At 39.5% G+C, this 22,012-nt stretch overlaps 1 protein-coding gene across 8 annotated transcripts in view; it reads left to right on the forward strand.

Annotated features, from left to right (window-relative positions):
* LOC134349198 (teneurin-2-like) overlaps positions 1–22,012 on the forward strand; it is a 3,136,038-nt gene that overhangs the window by 2,889,209 nt on the left and 224,817 nt on the right. For all 8 annotated transcript variants that reach the window (XM_063053178.1, XM_063053171.1, XM_063053173.1 and 5 more), the window contains one exon: positions 8,232–8,470. In XM_063053178.1, coding sequence (XP_062909248.1) covers positions 8,232–8,470 — 239 coding nt within the window. The remainder of the gene's footprint in view (positions 1–8,231; positions 8,471–22,012) is intronic.

Here is a 22,012-nt window from a genome sequence, read left to right on the forward strand (position 1 = left end):
TGGGAGTAAGGGGAAGCAATAGGCAGATGAGGAGAAGAGAAGAGGTATGGGGCTACCTGGAGTGGGGAATGGGGAAGGAGAAAATTACCAGGTTAGAGAAATTGAAGTTCATGCCATCAGGTTGGAGGCTACCTAGATGTAATATGAGGTGTTGCTCCTCCAACCTGAGAGTGACCCGAGATACACTTGTGTACATTTAAAAGTTTCTGAGGTTAAAGTAGATATTGCAGATTTGCCTAATGACTAGTGGAAGTATGCAAAGCAACCCAGTGATCATATCAATCAGTCCAAATCACGAGTTGATCCCAGCACTGCCATTTTCAAAGGGTGCTGTCCAGCTAATATCCTACTTTAACTCTGAACAGCTGAATAAATGTTAGCTGGGATGAAGGATCCCCAACCGTATTATTTGAAGAGATCAGGAATTATTTACAGGTTAGTTACTGGATTATTTTCCTCAGGCTGCTTCTGTGAGAATTTTACAGCTTTCTAACAATTGTTTGAACTCTCAGTGGAGCACATGGAGTGGACAATCTGGTGTAGAAATACTTAGTTATTTATTTAAAACCTTGATTCAAAACAAGTTGCTTCCAGACATGGATAGGCTGCTCAGCCTTACTGAGGTGGTGGGGGGGAGTGTGATGAGGAGTGTGTTGTTGGTTGAAGGCAATTGGGTGATCACAGAAAGGCTCACAAACGTGTTGTGCAATTGAGACAATAAATAGGCCACAGTGAGCAGGCAAGCTGCTCTTGAAGGGAAGAGGGAGAGAAGTGCTCTTCATGGGAGACCGTGTCTGTTGAACATCTTCAGGGAACAATTTCTCACCCACAGCTTCAGCAGAGAGCAATATCTGAGATGTCTTTGCTTTATAAAAGAGATTGTGACTGAAATCTCCTAGTGTCGTAAGGTAAAGCTACAACCTCAAAGTAGCATATCCATACTTTTTTTCTGTTTCTGGCAAAATAAGGTTGTCAAAGGTTACAGGGAGAAGGCAGGAGAATAGGATTAAAAGAGATAATAAATCAGACATGATGAAGTGGTGGAGCAGAGTCAATGGGCTGAATAGCCCAATTCTCCTCCAATACCTTATGGTCTTATGGACTGCATATCCATCGCCTTGGATAAATTTCATTTTTGCAGAAAGCAATTGCACTCCCTCAACAGGTAATGTGCACAACAAAACTGAGTGTCTGCAACCCTGCAAAGTCAAGATTTCTTCATTTAGACCCCCATCTGTGCCTTCTTTATTACACCCAGCACAGCAATACAAAGATTACCCATTCAAATGGCTCACAACTATGCAGAGAAACCTGTGCACAGCAGATCATCAGGGAAAAGTGTGCTGCCTTGGCACACCATCTTGGTGCTGAAAACATCCCGCTATTATCTCAACAGGTGGAATTGCCCTGCAATTGAGTTAGTGTCTTATTCTGAAGGCATACTGGATTGCCTGCCATTGGGCCATAATAATAGTCTACTCCTTTCTATCAGTCAGCAGGCAATAACCTGAGGAGGAAGAGGAATATAAATGTAGAGAACGTACAACAGGAAGGAAAGAAGGCAGCAGAAGTAAGGTGCAATGTATCAGGCATTTTCTGTCCAGGCTCCATGGATCACATAATTCCTCAGCGGTACAGATAACTTTAACCATTTCTCCCTTCAGAAACTGACCCACAACCTTAAGCATTGATCATCACATCGTCCCATCTTTCAGAGCAAAATGTGGATGTACCTTCAATGGTTAAATTTAGTGTCAGTGAATGTATAAAGTATACAACCTGAAATCCTTACTCTTTGCAAGCATCCACAAAATGGAGAGAAAATAAAACCAAGAATGAATGACAGAAAGATGTTAGAACCCCAAAACCCCCTCCTCTCCCACACACAAGCAGCAAAGCATCAAGCTTATACCCTCCCTCTACCCCCTGCTTCAGCAAAAAGCATCAGCCTCCACCAGGCACCTTGCAAGCATTAGCAGACCCCCAGAGACCATGATCTAGAATTCTTCAAAAACTACTGTCCATTCTAACACTTCGACATCTCAGTCCGCCCTGTCTCTCATTAATGAGGGAGAGGGAGGGAGGGAGGGAGAGAAAGAGAGAGAGAGAGAGATGTCACTCCTGCTACAGCGAGAGAGGGGGCCAACAGTTCACTGTTTCAATGTTACAGTCTGCGGCGTCACTTATTCGAGCTCCCCTGACTCCAGAATCGTCGAAAGAGAGATCACTCGGGAGCAAAGGCCTCCAACGGCCATGCCCGCTGTCTCGGTGTTTTGATCTCCTGCGATGCTTCAATCTGTGACATCAGCGAGGCATCGGGTTGTCCACAGGGCTGCACCCCAAAGGCGCACGTCTTGCAAGGCGCTCCTGGAGGTCACCAACTACAGGCCACTTGGCGGGGTCTGAAGAGCGAGAACCCACCGTCCGTGAAGAATGTAGTTTGAGCACAGTTGTAGATCATGCACTCCAACAGGACCCCAGCCACCTTGAAAATGAAAAAAAAAGACATGAGAACAAATATTTAAACTGTTTCGCGGATGAACTCAAAGAAGTCGCCCAGGTCCACAAAAATCTCTGCAGCCATCATTAGCTCCTCACATTCCTGTTCGAGTGATTTTATGAACTAAATCATATAACATAGAAAACTTCAATTAATCAATGATACCTCCATGTGCCTTTGCCTGTGGCTCAGTATGAGTGCTGATTGGTTGTTAATCCTCAGTCTAAAGACTTTAGCTTGACACAGAAGTTGATCTTGAACAGCTCTGGGTCGAGGTAGCCTGGCTTTAAAAACAAATTGGATCATATTTGAAATTTCAAAAAGTGCAAGCGCTGGGTTAAAAGCAGGGAACAGGATTACCTGCACTAAAAACTGAAGGCCCATTACTCCCTCATTCAAAAGGAACCTACCAAGTACTGGAGTCTGCAGCATCAGACCAGATCAGACATGACTTGCCTTACATTTATGCCAAGGCAAGTTTAACATTCATTGCCATCACAGTTGAACAGTGTTGTACATGTTTGGACTTACTATATTAACACATCACGTCACAGAAGAGCTTGAACAATTTAGTAACTGAAGGAAAATAAGCAGTAAATTCAGATTTTCTGAATAATTTCTATGATATAACTTTTATGTATTATACACAATTATTGCACCACATAAATTGTACTGTATATCTTTGTTTTCAATGAGTTCTGATCTTAAGTATCTGAAAAGTTATTATCAACAAGAGAAAGTCTGCAGATGCTGGAAATTCAAAGCAACACACACAAAATACTGGAGGAACTCAAAAGGTCAGGCAGCATCTATGGAAATTAATAGGTAGTCAACATTTCAGGCTGAGGCCTCTCCCCAGGACTGAGATGGAAGGGGGAAGATGCCGGAATAAAAAGTTGTGGGTGGGGAAGAAGGCCAGCTGGAAGGTTATAGGTGAAGCCAGGTGGGTGGGTAAGGTCAAGGGCTGGAGAAGAAAGAATCTGATGGGATGCAAGAGTGGACCTGAGGAGAAAGAGGAAGAGGAGGGGACCCAAGGGGAAGTAATAGGCAGGTGAGAAGATGTAAAAGGTGTGAGTGGGTATTAGAGGAAGGGGGTGCACAGAAATTTGGTTACCAGAAGGAGAATTCAGTATTCATGCCATCAGGTTGGAGGCTCCCCAGACGGAATATAAGGTGTTGCTTCTCGACATGCCGACACGTCAGAATGGGAATGAGAATTGGAATTAAAATGGCCAGGCGGCATCTACATGAAGAGACACAGTCAACGTTTCGGGCCAAGACCCTTCGTCAGGACCAAAGGTCTCGGCCCAAAACGTCGACTGTGCCTCTTCCTGTAGATGCTGCCTGGCCTGCTGCGTTCACCAGCATTTTTCGTGTGTGTTGTTTGAATTTCCAGAATCTGCAGATTTCCTCGTGTTTGCGATTGGAATTAAAATGCTTGGTCACCAGAAAGTCCAGCTTGTGGCGGGTGGTGAGGAGGTGCTTGACAAAGTGGTCCCCCAATTAATGACAGGTCTCACCAATATAGAGGGGGATGCATCCAGAGCACCAGACACAATCGACGAACCCGCCAGATTTGCAGCTGAAGTCTTGCCTCACCTGGAAAGACTGCCTGGGGTCCTGAATGAAGGTGAGGGAGAAGCTGTCTGGGCAGGTGAAGCACTTAGACCACTTTCAAGGTTAAGTGTTGGCAGGCAGGGGCGAATGGAGAAGGGAATTGCAAAGGGAGCAATCCCTGCAGAAAGCAGAGGTGGGGGTGGGGTGGGGAGAGAGGTAAAGATACGTTTAGTGGTAGGATCCCTTGTTAGAACAGGAATGGGAAAAGTTATTGGTTTATGCTGAGATGCACTGTATTACATGTTCATTGTCATCTTTACAGCATATGAACTATGGGGATGAATATTGATCATTGGTACGAACATAATTGGGTGGCAGAGGAAAGTACTATGTAAATTGAGAGTGGAACCAACTGCAGATGCCAATGAGAAGGGAGAAAAGGTGGAGGATTCACTCATTGTGGTTTGAGGTTAATTTGGATTCTAGATGAAGGATGGACTGGAGCCTCAATCAAGGATCAAGTCAGAGTCTCAGGTGAGGTTTGCTTCAGAGTTAGGATTGAGTTAGAGCATTATATATTAGAGCCAGAGTGGAAGGTGCTAGTAGATACTTGTCTCAAAAGAGTTCATAGATTACAAAATTTTTTTTCCACAAGGGATCACAAATGTGTACAACTAAATTTCCAGCAAGAATTGTTGTGTTGATAGAGAATAAAATTGGATAAATTTTAGGCTTTGATTTGGTCATATAATACCAATAATTTACATGAGAGACAAGGCAGCGAAAAACAAGAAAATGGCATCATTGGAACGCAATCACTCATGAATAGTGACTATGATGATCTTCTCCCTCTTATCTGATGGCTTTGTAACCAATCCATTTTTGCTATTTCTTGTATTTGTATTGAATTCATATTGGAATAGTCTGTGTATATCTACTGGAAAGAGTGAGTTTGCTGCATGAAAAGCTTTTCTGATATTTCCAACTATTAAAGCAGGATGTTAAGACTCTGTGCCTCACAACTGAAGGACCCACCAGCATCGCAGACTCATTCCTGAGGAGCTTATAAATAAACAGGCAATATGTCTTCACTGCTGGCTGCAGTGTGGGTCAATCAATCTCGAAATATTGACTCACACTGGAATTTCCTGACATTCTGAATGTGGAAAATGGCAGAAAACCTAACACTAATCTCTGACACAAACAAAATCTGTCAGTTTCATGATTTGATTCCAGCTTTTGTTGTCACCATGTTATTGCAAGCAGCTAACTAATCCTGAATGGGTATGACAGCCATTTCAGAAAGGCAAAATATTCAAAAAGGCCCCAGTGTAGTGTAAAATTAATGTAAAGAGATATTCTCAGGAAAAGTGGCATTTTCAGATTACATTTTTTGCTGATTAATGGAAGGAACTGTAATTCTTCACTTTGCAAGGCAATGATAGCTATTGAGTGATGAGTTTAACCCCAGTCATTGAATTTGTTGAACGTGCTCTCAATCCTAATGGCAAGGCAGTACTTACAATACCTGTTGTTTCTGCCTCTCTCTGTTCAGTTCATCACCGAATTCTCCAGCTGTGTGTTGGAACGCAGAAGTCAGGAATGAGCTGAAGGCCAGATACTACACATTTGACTTGCTTCACTGCTGGCCTTTTTGAAAGAACATGGATGCATTTTGCATCCAGTCCATCAACTTTATGGCAGCGATTGCTGTCCTAAGGAGCACAACCCCGTTCATTTAAGGGTCCATCGACTCCAGCTTGAATTAATTCCCTGTGTACTAAGTGCAGATAAGCAGTTTATGTATTTTCAAGTTTTTAATTAATCTCTAGTGCTTCAAGGTGTTTGTAATTAAATTTATTTTTCCCCTCATGTTCAATCTAAGTTTTGTTTTCTAATTAAGTTTAGTTGAATAATTTTAAAGTTTCAACCAATTACTCAAAACAAATCAAATGTCAGGGGCTAGTTGTCTACCAAGAGAGTTCAGGGTATGGACTTCAGGAAGTACCACCTGAGATCCTATCACTACTTATTGTCACAGCCAGCTTTGCAGAATGACTTTAAGTTAAGGAGGATCACCTCTGCTGGGGTGGGGGTACCTAGATTAGAATACGACAGATGCAGGTGCACAGTTATTTCAGACAGCTACCAAATAGGTTTAATGCCACATTTAGGGATTAGAGAAAGTCATATGGTCCCTCTGGTTTGTTCTGCAATTTTTGACTGAAAATTAGAGTGGAGTATAATTTTTTTTCATGCACTAGGCAAACCAAGTCTGCAGTAGCAGTGGGAAAAAAGTTCGTGGAATGCATTTGAGCTCATTTTCTGGATAGAGGGACAAACTATTTCAGATCCAACATTGTTCTGGGAGACAGGGTTAATTGACCTTGTAGTAAAAGAGTCTATTGAAAAGAATATTCCTAATTTGATACAATTTGCCTCTGACTTTCAAATGGATCTGGCCATGAGGGAAATAAGGCTCTTAAGTTTCTGCAAAGCAAACTACAAGGGAATGAGTTGATTAATAGAGAAATTGTAAAGTAATTTCAAGGATCCCCAAAAAGACCTTGAAAACTTTGACAGTTTGCAAACTCCATGCCCAGCTTCACTGCCTTGATAAAGATAAGGAGCTATTTAAATAATGGCAACACATTTTAAGAAGCAATTCATCATTCTTAAGGTTTCTATACCCTTAAGGAATAATATCCTCTGGAGACATATGGTCCAAACCTGGCTAACAAGATATCAAAATTGTGTTAGATTAAAGGAAAGGGCTTATAATTATGCCAAAAAGACAGTAGTCAGTCTAAAGATTAGAAGGATTTTAGAATTTAGCAAAGGATGACCAAAGAAGAGGGAGGAAGTAAATTTGTGTGTAAGCCTCTAAGAGACATAAAACAATGTAAAAGCTTCAAAAGATATATAAAAATGAAAAAAAAATCAGTGCAATTAACAATGAGTGCAACAGAGTCAGAGTGAGCTGAAATTATAAGGGTGGAATCAAGAAATAACACGGACTTTAAACAAAGGCATTGCTCCTACAGTTTCATAGATTACAAACATCCATAAACATGAAAAAAATATCAAATCAATTAATGGTTAAAGAAAAAATAATAAGCATTTTTAAAAATTATAAAAAAGTGAAGACTTAAAAATAATAAATGGTGTTAATTTTAGTGAAACTATTAAAAGAATACATACCTTCCCACTTGCCTCCTTGCTTACAGGCCGAGAATCAAATCCGCACTGGGGTTCTAGATCCCTATGCCACGTCAAACCAGGCATATGATCTGAAAGATAATTTCCCAACATAATGCCGGGGATTCCCATCAAGACTGGATTGTGCCGTTGGAATCCAACGACAGAGTGTAGTGACAGATGCGGCACCATCTGTCACTCAGTTAGACTCAGACTTCCGCGCTCAACAGCGGGTAAGCCTTCGACTTAGTGAAGTTTAAATGGCTGAACGCTGGCGGTTCTGATCAGAACTACTGCCTCCAGCCAGCAAGATTAGCCCCTTGGAGACACTAGAGACTGCAAATTAGCCCCTTTATCAATCTCCATCATCTTCAGTTTTACAGGTTTGAGCTTAATTGGCACCAGCAAGAGAATTTATTTGCTTGAACTAGCTGTATAAATATCTAGAAAGGAACTACGCGACATTACAAGCTCTGAGCAAGATGTTGCACTCTCTGCCCAGTGAATATGAATACTGCTTTCTTTGGTGTTTTGCCCAACAATGTGCAGTAAGATCCATCATTCCCTTGATAGACATCAAATGAAGTGCAGGCTGTGACATTGCAACTAAATCTTTCTACCACTAGATAATTGACAAATGCTGTGATATTTTAGCTGTTCTGCAAGATAAAAATGCAGGTGTGTTCATGGCTACCAGTTTGATGCTAAGCACACCAAACTAATCTTGGCCCTTGGACTAAAAAATAAAAACAATTTCTCCTTATAAGGGTTGAAGTTCCCAGGCCAAGCTCTTTTTGAAATACAATTATGATATGATAAGAGAATTTTTGGATTCCAAATGGGAAAGTGTAATCCATTAAGAACAGGCAAGGTTTTGAGCCTTCTGTTCATTTCTCATTGGCCAGGCTTGAAGTGCAAAAGAAGTCATGCTAGACTGTGTACTTCCTTTCTGAAGACTGTTCTTTCTCTCTTCCAGGCACTTTCTTTTTAAGACCTCTTCTGGGACAACACCTCTGTTCAGCACATCTTCACCAGGCTATCCTTTAACCTCTGGTACCGTCTACTCTCCACCTCCGCGACTCTTGCCCAGAAGCACCTTCTCCCGAAATGCTTTTAAACTCAAGAAGCCGTCCAAATACTGCAGCTGGAAGTGCGCTGCATTGTGCTCTATCGCTGCCTCGGTGGTACTGGCTATACTTCTGGCATATTTTATTGGTGCGTATCTCTGAATTGGTACTTATACAAGTGCAGTGTTTGTTTTACCTCAATTAGTAATCAGTCCTGTTGTGAACTTTTCATTAGTTTGGTCACAGACATGGTTTTTTCTCAGACCTGGATTACGGAGGGGCGGGGTTGGAATAGTGGTACTGGACGTGTGGGAGAAGACATACAAACATAGGAGCAGGAATCGACCATATGGTTTATCATTCATTAAGATGATCTTTGATCTGATTGTAAGCTCAGTTCTGTATTTCCATCTCTGTAGTAATATTTATTCACTTTGATAATCAAGTTCCATATCTGCTTCAAAAACATTAGAAGACTTTGCTTCTACCACCTTTGAGATTTATGCCCCTCTGAAGAGGAAACAAATCACCTCAATTCCACCTTAAATGGGTGACATCTTATTTTTAAAAAATGACCCCTTGTTCTAGATTCTTACACCATAGGAGACATCCCCTCCACATCTACCTTGTCAAGAGAAGGAAGAAAGAGTCTCCAATTTTTAGACATTACTGAAGGATAAAGAGCAAGACCTGGCCCCTTCCCGTAGCTTCTTGTGGATGTAGAAATTTACCTGTATATGATTGTATCAGGTGGTTTATTGGCTTCTTAGATCAATGGTTTACAAAATGATTCAGACTCAGTTTTATTTATCACATGTACATCGAAATATACAGTGAAATGCGCTGTTTGTGTTAACAACCATCACACTCACAAACAACAGCAAATCAAGCCCTTTTCCCACCCCCCCAACACACACACACAAAATGGTAAGATCAAGCAATAAAGAAAAAAGTGAAAGAATGGGCAAGAGCAAAAACAAATATTTTTTCTCAGGTAGTTTATCTAATTATAATACAGGCACCTGAAATCCTTGCACTGTAAATTTCCTGTAAATTTTATCGTGATGGGTAATTTTATTCCTTCTCTCTGCTAGAGATTGATGGTGAGATCAAAGCCAGAAAGATTGTTACCTTCTAACTTGGAATGCTGCTATTTAAATGCAGACATCAATGCCAATTACAATGCCAATTAGTTTTAAGGTATTTGACAAAGGAAGACGAATGAATCTTTTGTCCTGTGTAAAAGAATCAACTGTCTGATGCATTCATTTCTAAGCAATTACTAGTTACTTGTATTCTGCTACAGAAGCAGGAACCAAAAATGCTTCTAACATTCATCTGCCACAGAAAAATTTGAGACCATTCAATTAACAAATTAATTGTTAAAATGTGCCTCTAATAGCATGATTAAGAGGTTTTGTGGTTTCCTGTGGTCATGAAAAATTCATAAATAGTTATAATTAAATGATTTTGATAAACTCTGAAATCAGAAAATATATATCGTGTAAAACCGTTCAACAGCTTCTTCATTCATCATGCTCTAATTAAAAATTAGACTGGGTAATATTAATTTCAAATGCCTATCAATATTTATCAAGAATGATAAAATAATGACCAAACAATTTTTTAGGCAACATATTATTAAATTCAAAGAAACACTAATTGTGGCTGAGTTATTTGATGACTTAATAGAAGAGAAAACTTAGATGAGAAATTTGACAGTGTAATAGCAATGAATGCTTTTAAAGCTTCTGAGATAGATAGTTGTCCTCAGATTTATTCTGACAATGATCCAAATGCAGCACTGATTTTGTGAGGAATCATGTACAAACAGTTTCCAGTATTACCACAGTCAGATCTTAGTGGCATCATTAATTGTGTTTTTGATTGGTTACTTAATTCTCCTCCTCCCTCAACCGATAAGTGTCTGTAATAATTTAGGCAAGAGTAAAGGGAAATGTTAAGGCTATTGCCCACACCCGCAACTGGAGTGCCATTCTGGCCTGGCAAAAAGTCTGGTACTATAGAGAGAGAGTTGGCAACTGCTTTTTCTCATACATTTCATTCATGGTCAGATTTCCCATTATAGCTGTTAATACAACACTAACATGAAACTACAACAACTATCTCTGATTAAATGTTGTTTGGTGGGGTGGGTAAAATTACTAATTACTTAAGAACCTGTTAAACCCTCCTGCCTGCCCTAAACTTGCAATAAAAAGCCATCAAATTATCACTAAAGCAGCAGGGCTGCATGCAGTAGTACTGTGCTGAAAGAGATATCGTACACCAGCCTATTCATAATACAGCATGACTGGGATGAAATATAGTTTTAGTTGATTTTGCAAAACCCCAGCAGCAAAAAAAAAGCTAAGTGAAAACATTATTTCCACTTTCATTTACAACTTAACATTATCATTTTTCTCAGTTCTTGGATTAAAACAGTAACAAATGCTTTTGTCTGTTCAAAGCAATGCTCTTGAAGATAAAAGAAATGGGAAGTTCTGTGAAAGATGGTTGTGTTTGTAAACAGACGCAAAGGCAGTGGTGTTTGATGCAGAAATATTTTTGCATCAGCAGTCATGTTTGACAGCGCAGGTTTTTTTAATCAGAAATTCAATCCATTGTGGACTCTGTTCAGTGACTTGCGTTTGTATTTTCAGAGTAAACCAATGTTGGCTGTTCCATGATTGAGTCTGCCTATTGCAAAAAAAAATTCTCATTTAAAAATTACAGTTTACAGATGAATCTTTTCCAAGTGTTCATTATTCTCTGCATAAATCTTCAGAGGCTCATGATCAGATTACAGCCCGTAACTCACTCACAGCCAGCTATTCATTATTCTGGATATAAAATATCTGAACCCCTGCAGCTGGTTAGAGTATATTCTATAAATCAACAATTCTGAAGGATTAAGGGACAGGAGGGATCCAAGTTCCTGAAACAAAGTTGAAGGGAACTAATGGTGTGAATGTTGAGAGAAGCATTTTGTACAGAAATAACATATAAAAACTAGCCGACATGAATGGAATGTGAAGAGGCCTCTACCAGACTTCAGAAATAACTTTGTCACGCTTGGAGTTTTTGATTTATGGAAAGGGCTGGCACCTAGTGTAGTAAATGCTGACTTTGTTGAAGTATTCAAAAGGGAATTCGGTCAATTACTGATTCAGCAGAAAGTGGAAAGATATGGATACAATCTGAAAAAGACGAAAAATGATCAAATCAGGTCGGGAATCCAGATGCAGCTAACATGAATTGGATAGTGTAAATGGTCATTTCTATTTCCCCAAGTTCCTATATTCATGTATTCTGTTACCGGATTGTTAAACTTGAGTGTTTTGACTTTAAAGTACTAAACTGGTTGACAGTCAATTAGTCATACAAAGACACGACCTTGTAACTGACTCTTCTTGTTTAATGTGCTTATAGATGAAGTAATCTTTTAAAGTTTTTCTTCAACAAGGGATGCATATAATTGGAATTATATCAGAGCTGCAGCACTTTTGTGCTAGCCATGCTCCACAGGATGCAAAGCATTTCATTTTTCACATGTTTTGCAGAAAAACCGTGAAAAGCAAATAAATTATCAGGAACCTATTCATGGCATAGTAGTGGTACTCTGAACTGTGCATAGTTAAATCACTTCATTATCTATGATGGGTGGCCTAGCCATTCCAACCGTTGTGTTCTTATATTTGGTATCTTGCCTATAATGACTTACCCCATCTTAACCAGAAGCACCATAAAACACCTCAGCGTTACGGAGGGAAAATCAAATTGTCTGGCCCAGTGCAACAGGATATATCAACTGAGGACTTCTGAGTTTTTCTTTTCAAAGCTGAAGGTAATATAACTTTCCAACAAAGATTGTTTAAACTTCCATTTAAGATATGTTTGATGTTCTAGACACTGACTCAGACATGTTGGAGTATAAATTGGGTGCAATCATAGAACATACAACAGTATAGACAATAGGTGCAGGAGTAGGCCATTCAGCCCTTCAAGCCAGCACCACCATTCACTGTGATCCTGGCTGATCATCCACAATCAGTACCCTTTTCCTGCCTTCTCCCCATATTCCTTCACTCCGCTATCATTAAGAGCTCTATCTAACTTTTTTGAAAGAATCCAGAGAATTGGCCTCCACTGCCTTCTGAGGCAGAGTATTCCACAGAACCACAACCCTCTGTATGAAAAAGTTCTTCCTCAACTCCGTTCTAAATTGTCTACCCCTTATTCTTAAACCGTGGCCTCTGGTTCTGGACTCCCCCAACATCGGGACCATGTTTCCTGCCTCTAGCGTGTCCAATCCCTTAATAATCTTATATGTTTCAATCAGATCACCTCTCATTCTTCTAAATTCCAGTGTATACACCCCCAGTCGCTCCAATCTTTCAACATATAGTATAGTACAAGAACAGGCCCTTACACCCACTAATGTCTGTGCGAACAATAATGCCGAATTAAACTAATTATCTTATGCCTGGACATGATCCATATCTCGCCATTCCCTATATTAATGTGTCTATAGGAAAACCTATTAAACGTCATTATTGCATCTGCTTTCAGATACCTACCACACTTGTGAAAAGAAATTTGCCCTGCGCATCTCCTTTAAACTTCTTCCCCCCTCACCATAAATGCCTGACCTCTAGCAATAGGCATTGTAACGTGATCATCACCAAAGGTTGTGGGCATTTTGAAAAGTGTTTTAATTTACCATTGAGACTCTAGTCAATTTAATTTACTTATTAGCAGCTACAAAATTGTCCATGAACAATGAGATAATCAGACAGCAGTAATTACTTCAAAAGATAATAGCTTTAAAAAAATTTCCTGAAAAGAGTGGTACCTTTTGTCACATTTATTTCACACAGCACTGAGTGACTTACTATCACTAAAAAGAAACATTTATAATTACCACTGAGTAATCCGATCTCAAAAAACTGAAAAATGATCTTTATATGTTACTTATAATCTAACCAGATTATATTGTTGATCACTTCTTTAAAAATGCATTTGGTAACTTTTTAATGCAGTTTATCATCTGTAACATAAACACAAGAGATTCTGCAGATGCTGGAAATCCAGAGTAACACACACAAATGCTGGAATAACTCAGCAGGTCAGGCAGCCTCTAAGGAAAAGAATAAGGAATCAGTATTTCGGGTTGAGACCCTTTGTCGGGACACCATCAGACATAGCATCCAACATAGCTTTCCCCAAAGGCCTTTAAATGAGGGTAGTTCATAGAAACGGTGACCACTGGAGGGAAGCCACTTATGTCAGTGAAGTTGGCTGAGGACACATTACTCTCATGATTGGTGCAAAAGATTATTGAAATTTTACAGAACTTGTGCTTAAAATATGCCGTCGAGTTGTGCTGAGAAAACCGTGGCCAGCTCTGAAAACACCATGCCTTCCAAGAAGGAAGAAAGGAAGTTTGCTGGGGGAGGGTGAAGTGGGGAGTCAAGAAGTAATTGAAACACATCTATGCTGCCTTCCATCCTCAAATAATATTCCAGATGAGTGTTGGTTTGAGAGATAGTCAACCGGACAATTGGTGAAAAGTTGAGCAGATGGTGGAAGTGTGGACAGGAGACAATGAGCTAGAAATTGAGCAGATAATCTGATAGGCAGATGATAATAATTGGCCTTAAAGGATTAAAATTTGTACATGTGCTTGTAGGTGTTCTTGGGCAGTTGCTAAACTTGGCTGTGGGAGCACATTCTGTGAAAGTTGAGGACTGTCTGAAAGTAAAGGGATTGAAAAGTAAACAAGACATAACTCACAAAGTAATCATTGAAATTAGTTTCACAGCATTGTGAAAGTCAATCCCCAGAATGAATCCTTGTACTGATTACAATAAGATCCATGGGTATTATTCTTTCTAACTTGTTTTATTAGGATATCAGTAACCTGGCTTTTGTTCTCAGTGCTTGAGCTCATGTCTTCACTGCTCTGAATTTACATCTACCACCATAGAAAAGCATTTAATTTTCAATCTTCAAGTTCTTCTAACACCTCATATATGTCTTATTTTAGTGGAAATGTTAGTGGACTTACTGTGAGTTGATGAACAGCTACACTAAAAAAGGGAGAAAGAAGTGACAAAAAAAGTTCTTCAGCTCTTTTTGGGAGTCATTTAATGCAATGGTTTCTGGGCCGTTAGGTTTTCTTTTCCCACATCAACTTTTCCACCCCTTAACACTACCACAAATGATTGGTAGTGGTCAGAAAGCACAGCTTCCAGATGAGTCCTAAAATGGTTTGTGTACATATGGACTTTTGAATTAGAAGCAAGAGAAGGATGCTTGACCCTGATGTTATTAAATGCCTCTTGATTATGACCTTAAGTTTTCTTTCCTTTTGACCTGTGGAATCTTCAACCTCCTTATTTATCTATCTTTGCTTTAAAGCACTATAGGGTTATAAATAAACCTTCACACTATCTTAAATTTTCTTCCCCTAGGCAGTAAATCTGATCAACCATTCTAATTAGCCCCGCAACGCCCTATATTACCCCCGTCACTGCACTACACTGTAAACACTTTTTGTAACACTGTTTATATTGTAAACATATGCTGGTATTTATGTATTTATGCACATTTTATTCTATATCCATACTTTAACTTCTAACCTTAAATTTTTATATAATTCTTTCTAATTTATAATGGTTGAATGTTGGTTTTTGTTGCATATTGCGCCCTGACCAAGACACCACAGCAAATTCCTTATACATTTAAATTAACATGGCGAATAAAGTTGTTTCTTGGTCCTTGATTTTCAGTATTCAAAGGTTCCACTTTTTGTGAGAGAGAGTTGTGAAAAGCCACATTTATCTCAGCTCTTTTCTCAACTAAGCAACCTCTTATTTTGGCTCCCAGTTCTAGATTCACCTACAAGGGGAAACACACCCTGCCCAATCAACACCCTGTCGATCCAATCCTGCTGTCTTGACTGAGTTCCCAAGTTTTTGCCATTAACTTGAGAAAGTAACTGAAACCAGGTTTAAGGGTGGGTTAGAATACTTAGCTGTTTAACTTTAAATATTTTTCATTCCTAAATATTGCCTTTCTTTAAAAAAAATAGTTGAAGGATGTGTTCCATAAAAGCAGCATGATACAGAGTAAATATTGCCGTAAAGAAGTCTGGGTGGATAAGTTGTAAGCAGCAAGATCTCAGGTGAGCTTGGGCCAAGTCCACAACTAAGATATTAATCACACTGCATTGCTGACTCTAACAACTTTCATTTACAACATCCATTTAAAAATGTAATTCATAAATAAATTGATGCTTCATATCAATTTAAGTATGCTAGGCTGTAAAGAAACAGCTTCCAGACTGCACAAAGCGTGCAAATACTGTATGAATAAATGTAGGAAATACTTCTTTTCTTTCCCCGCTGGAAGCAGCTGAGAGTGCAGGGTGGTTCCCACAGCAACAGTTAATGGTGAAGACATGCAGCTCATTATGAGAACACACTGCAAAGAATGACGGTCAGCACAGAGGTGACTTAAAAATTATCCTGGAAAATTAAAACCTAATTGTCCTCGTGATAGGATACTTTTAAAATGACTATGGCAATGCCCTGTAATACAGGACATAACATCAATCTGTTTAAAGATTAGAGGAGGTAATTTGGTGGCATTAAAAGTGAATTATTTTAGTCTGAGTTTAAATAAATGTAATTTGTAGTTGCTTAATGTAGTTTCAGTTTTGAAGGATCCCTTTCATCGTACGGGAGAAGTGGCATTAATGCAAGGTATTAATTTTCCTTGAGAAAATGGTGGTGGGCTGCCATCTCGAACCATAGCATTTGATATGGGGAAGATAATCTCACTTTTCTGTTAGGGATAAATTCTGTCATTTTGACTCAGTGATATATTTCCAAGTCAAGATGGAGTATGACTTGCAGGAAAATCGCTACGGAATGGTAATTCTCATTGCATATACTATACTTGTATTTCTTGCTGGTAGAATTTATAATCATAGCCATCATTGTTTGAGCTGGGTATAATTCAGGTCTAGGATGAGTTATAATACTGGTTCACACTGATTGCAATTTTAAAAGCGCTTCTTGATTCCACGCTTAGTCAGAGAGGTATAAACTATTATTCTCACCACACTTCCGAAATTCAGCTCTATTGCGCATGTCCACTACAAAGCAAGATCCTGACAGGACCCCAGCCACCCTGCAAAGGAAAATTGAGACATTAGAATAGGAACAATTTAACTGTTTCACTGATGAGCTGGGAGAGGTCGCCCTCCATCACCATCTTTAGCTCTGCTGTAGTTGAAAGCTAAAGAAAGTTTTCTAGTCAGAGTCGTAAGAGGAGGTTGAGAAGAATCATCCCCTTGATGATAATTACAAGAGTCACAGGCTCCTGTGCTCTCGCAGTATATTCTGTTGGGAATGGAAAGGTGCATGCAGTCACCTCCTTCCATTAATTGTTGAATTGTTCACCACTGGTGTTGCAGAATTTCAGAGGTTTGATTTGATCCATTGCTCGTGGCTTTGGAGAGTATAGTCTACAGTGTTTTGCTTCCATTGGTCAGCATGCATTTCAAGCCATTTCATAGCTTCCGCTACGTGGCATTTTTGTATGCTCCTCAACAGCGATTCAAGCAGCAATGGTCGCTCTCGGCTAATTTAATTATAATAGAAGAGGGACGTTCCATGCAACATAATGGAGTGTCTCTTCAGAATGAAGGTGGACCTGTAATATACATGCACAATGTTTGCTTCAATGAATTGTGTCAAAAATCTACATCATCCTTACCAATATACTTTATGTCTTTTGCAATTAGATATATGAGCGTAGTTAATAGATTTTTTTCTCCCCCTTAGGTTTGTTCTACTGCAGGCTCAGTCTTGCAATCATGTCCTTCTGGCATTCAAACAACTGGACTAGTATTATTGATCCATTCTGAATGGTGGACACTAAGGTCTCCACCCAGTGTACGATTAGGGCCTCTGTGCTTCCGAGTCTCTGTACGCCAGTGCATAGCCAAAGAGGGCAGTTCTGTTTTTTTTCTGAGGAAACAGAGCCCCACAGAACACAGAACGGGACATTAGCTGATAGGGTAAGATATAGCTTGGCAAGTTAGTGCTTGACTCATCTGTCTGTCTCACTGGAACTTCCATTTCTCCATCTCCTTTTGTATAACCCCTTTAAACCTATTTCTCTAGCTTGCTCTCCCAATCTGCTACACATCCTCAAATATTAGTGAGGATGACCTTGAAGGGTCATCAGGACTGTCTGTGCCATTATCTTTTGCCAGCTGTCCATTCTGCATTATTTTTGTCCCAACAGTTCCATACCATTCAATAACTTTTCTCACCCATAGATGCATTCAGATATTGCATTGAATCTGGAGTCTCCTGAACATGGATAGGACTATTTTCCTTCCCTGGGGGACATTTGTAACCATTTAAGTTTTCAAAGTTACCCTGCAGTTTCATTGTCAGCATTACTCAATCTAGATTTGTTTATTGCAGTTTTATTTAATAATTAAACCTTAATTTCTCAAGTACTGTGGTCGGATTTCAACATTTATCTCAGACTCCCACTCCACTAATGAGATTTACAGAAAGATGTTGTTTCCTGCTTGGCATTGCTGCCTGCCGCACCTCCTCAATACCCTTGGGTCAGCTGCAGTGTCATCAGCCAGGGATCACCGTTCATTGATGTTTCGTTCCCTTAACCCTAGTACATCTTCTGGCGGCAGAGCATTGGCAGGGACATCTCTCTGCCTCCCCCTGCAGCTTTCAATGGGATTAGTCAGCCTCCCAATTTCTGTTCTTCCTCCTCAGTTACAACCGAAAGCTACCCTTTTCTGCCTCTTCAGCCACCTCCGGTGGCCCTTCTGAGTCTCGCTCCAGTCACTGCCATATTATGGAGTAACCTCATTGTCGATGCACCAATGAAGCCCCAGCATCCCACCTCCACAGGGTAGACTATGGTCCTCCAGCCGGCTTCCTTACACACAGCTGCCAGGTCTGAGAACTTCACCCTCCACTCCTTCCTCCCATGGGATGATCAACTCAATGAGGAGGACTGTTGGCAGACAGTAATGACATGATAATGGTACTTTTTTTGCCACAGGAATCTTCTGTGAAAGCCCTAACAAATGTGCAAAAGCTCTATTCCTTGCCTCTTTCATACTCCCATCTTTCTTTACCTGTCATTATGAAAGGTTATTCAGATGTTTCATCCATAAATTCTGGAAATACTCTTCCTCTTCCCTTATAACCTTTACATTTGACCAAACCTTTACTCAGTTTTCCAAAAGGTTGATTTTTGGACAAATACAATCCAGTGAAACACCTTGAGACTCTTTAATGTGGTGAAGGGACTTAGTAAATTGAAATTATAGGGATGCTTGGGTCCCCATCTGTTCTATTCCTTTCTCCCTTTATACTTCAGAGTGTTCTGTTCTGTAAATAGGCCAACATTAGTTTTTTTCTGCTGTTTATTTTCAATTTTTAGAGTAAACATTAGCATAGAAGCTTCTGTTCAAACATTAAATATGCAATATAATCACAAACATGACTTTACTGATTCTTTGATTGAAATCAGAGCATCAGGAAAGATAGATTTAAAGATAGATTAGCTTTATATGTCATATGTACCAAGTAAACATGTAGTTTGTAAATATGTTCCTCACTTGATGGAGCCATGAGGAGAATGGTTATTTCTCCTGACCTAACCAGGAATATTTAGGTTCTTCTCAAGATTTGCCTTGGCATCTCCTTGCTCCATTCTCCTTCATGGAACTTTATGCTTTGGAGAATAAACTACCGGAGAATCTTTGGAATTAAAATTGAAATTTGCTTCCAATTTTCCAAGCAGTGAAGGTCAAAATTACCCTTGAAATTATGTACATATCCATCTATTATATAGCCAAACAAAATTAGATCCATATCAAGACACATCACATTGTATTTTGAAATTGGCCTGCAAGTAACTGGCAGCTCCCAAAGATAAATCTAATATTTTTCTCAGGGCTGAAATGGCTTGCAAGAGAGGGCACAGTTTTAAGGTGCTTGGAAGTAGATACAGAGGAGATGTCAGGTGTAAGTTTTTTTACGCAGAGAGTGGTGAGAGCGTGGAATGGGCTGCCGGCGACAGTGGTGGAGGCAGATACGATAGGGTCTTTTAAGAGACTCCTGGACAGGTACATGGAGCTCAGAAAAATAGAGGGTTATGGGTAACCCTAGGTAATTTCTAAGGTAAGGACATGTTCGGCACAGCTTTGTGGGCCGAAGGGCCTGTATTGTGTTGTAGGTTTTCTATATCTCTATAGTGTGTTTACTAAAAACACAAAGAACAGGGATTTTCCTCCAATCTTCTGATTAAAATTTTGAACAACTGATTAACTGCTCAATTAATTCTGATTACCATTCTCTCCCCCAAAACCCAAACTTCCTTAAGTCGCTGAGTTGGAACTGATCTTCCTGAAAAGGCTGGGCAACTGTGTCAATTCCCTGATAGTATCTGAAAGAGGTTGTAGAGCAATTACAAATGACCTTACGCTGGTCACATAAACCATGTGTTAAACTAGGTATAATGTGGACACAATCCAATTTTTGGGCCATCGTTTCAAGATTTACAGACATAAGCATTTACTTGGAAAACTGTACCTGTACTAGATGTGCCGATGTTCCGCATACTTTTGTCTGAGATTGACAGTGGCCTTGAAATTGGATTAATTTAAGTCACAGGGAAAGATTCTAGAAATAAGCCAAGCAATTCAGGATTTAAGTCTTGAACTAGCATACCTGAGGATGTACTGGAGGCCACAAGTAAGTGTTGTCACAAATTCCAGTGGCAACACAGCATGCCCAAATTGCTCAGTGGAACAACACAGAACACAACAAGCAACAAATACAAAAACAGCAAAACAGGCTCCATTCCTCCCACCCACCCACGCACATACTCAGTCCTTTAACCCCAGGACAGGCCTTCCAGCCTCCAGTGGACTCAGACTTCTGCCTAAAGATATTGGGCTACTAATAGCAATGAAGCTGAAATATAAAGGAAATGTTGGACTATTCAGTCACCATAGAATGTAATGAAGAAAATATTCCATGCAGATATCTAAGACAGGGACTTAACTTCAAGCTAAAATTCAATGTTGTGCCAAGGTCAGACATGAGAAAGATAAGATTGGGATTGCCTTCTAAGGTCTGAGTTCTCAGCACTTAGAAGAAACAGTTTGAAGCTGTGATAAATAAAACTCCTTGCTGTATGGGCCAAATACATTATTTGATGGGGATTCTAATCAAAACATACAAACAACAGATATTTACTGATTAAAACTGAGCATATAATAATCAGGATGCCAGGCATTTTGAAGATTCTGATTATTACATAAGGATTCATTAGCTGTCAGAATTCAAATTTTTGCCAATAATATAGTACAGGCTAGGGAAATTACTTTAATGATTTGGCACAGTTTCCATCAAATGTCATTTCTCTCTTTTTCCTGGTTTTTGTGCTTGGAGCTGCTGTAAAGGAGACTGGGGCCCAATTAGTTCCCACCCAGCTAATTTTATTATCATTTGGCCCAAAGAAGTAATATGGTCTGAGGTACTTAGAAAAGCAGAGAAAAAAAAATTAGATCATTATTAAATCTCTTATGAAATATTAAAAGAAATTAAGTTAATTGTTCTTGCCTGCTTATGTTGTATTATTTTTTAAACAAATATATTCATATCGTTAGTTAGAGCTGTGCAACTAGAGCTATCAGTTTCCTTTGTAAAGGAAACTACAATCAGGATTTTCCTTTTCAAAGATTAAAAAAGACATCAGGCACTGCTTTCTGCAAAGCCAGTTTAGTGCAATTAAGGATACAAATAAAGGTTGTGAGCAGCATTGGGCGAAAAATGGTATGGCTTCACAATGTACCTGGGCGAGGAAGTCTCCATTGCAGTCAGATAGAGTGAGCAAAGCATATTTATTTGTTGGAATAAACAATCCAATTGCTGGAATTCCAAGCTGTCTTAATATATTTCGGAAAGGACAACAGGCACTGGAATTCTGCAATAAGAACAGAACATGGCTGATATATTCACCAGGTCATGCAGTGCATGTAGAAATGAATTTCAGGTCTGCGACCCAGAACAAAAAAGCTGATGCTGCCTGACTTGCTGAGTGTTTTTAGCATTTTCTGTTCCTGTTTCAGGAGTGATGCCTGATTCAATAACCTGCTTGATGCGGAGAGTCACCAGCAATAACGAGTCGCAGAATAAAAATAATTGTTTTAACTGCTGACGCTGCAATTAAAACTTAAAGTTTCAAAGAAGCCATTCAATCATCAGACATATTGATCTCGAATATCTTCAGAGGGTAGTCACCTTGTAGGGTATTGTAACCGGTGCAAACGTACATAATTCATAACCACAGACATTGAATTAGGGTTTACTTTAAGAAACTGGTCTGATGTGATGATGTAATTATGTAATGTTATTTTACCGTGCTTAATGTGGGATGTAATTTGAAATTGTACAAGGCATTGGTGAGGCCAAATTTGGAGTATTGTGTACAGTTTTGGTCACCAAATTATAGGAAAGATGTCAACAAAATAGAGAGTACAGAGAAGGTTTACTGGAATCTTACCTGGGTTTCATCACCTAGGTTACAGAGAAAGGCTGAATAAGTTGGGTCTTTATTCTTTGGA

The sequence above is a fragment of the Mobula hypostoma genome, chromosome 7 (assembly GCF_963921235.1).
Source record: "Mobula hypostoma chromosome 7, sMobHyp1.1, whole genome shotgun sequence".
Lineage (NCBI taxonomy): Eukaryota > Metazoa > Chordata > Chondrichthyes > Myliobatiformes > Myliobatidae > Mobula > Mobula hypostoma.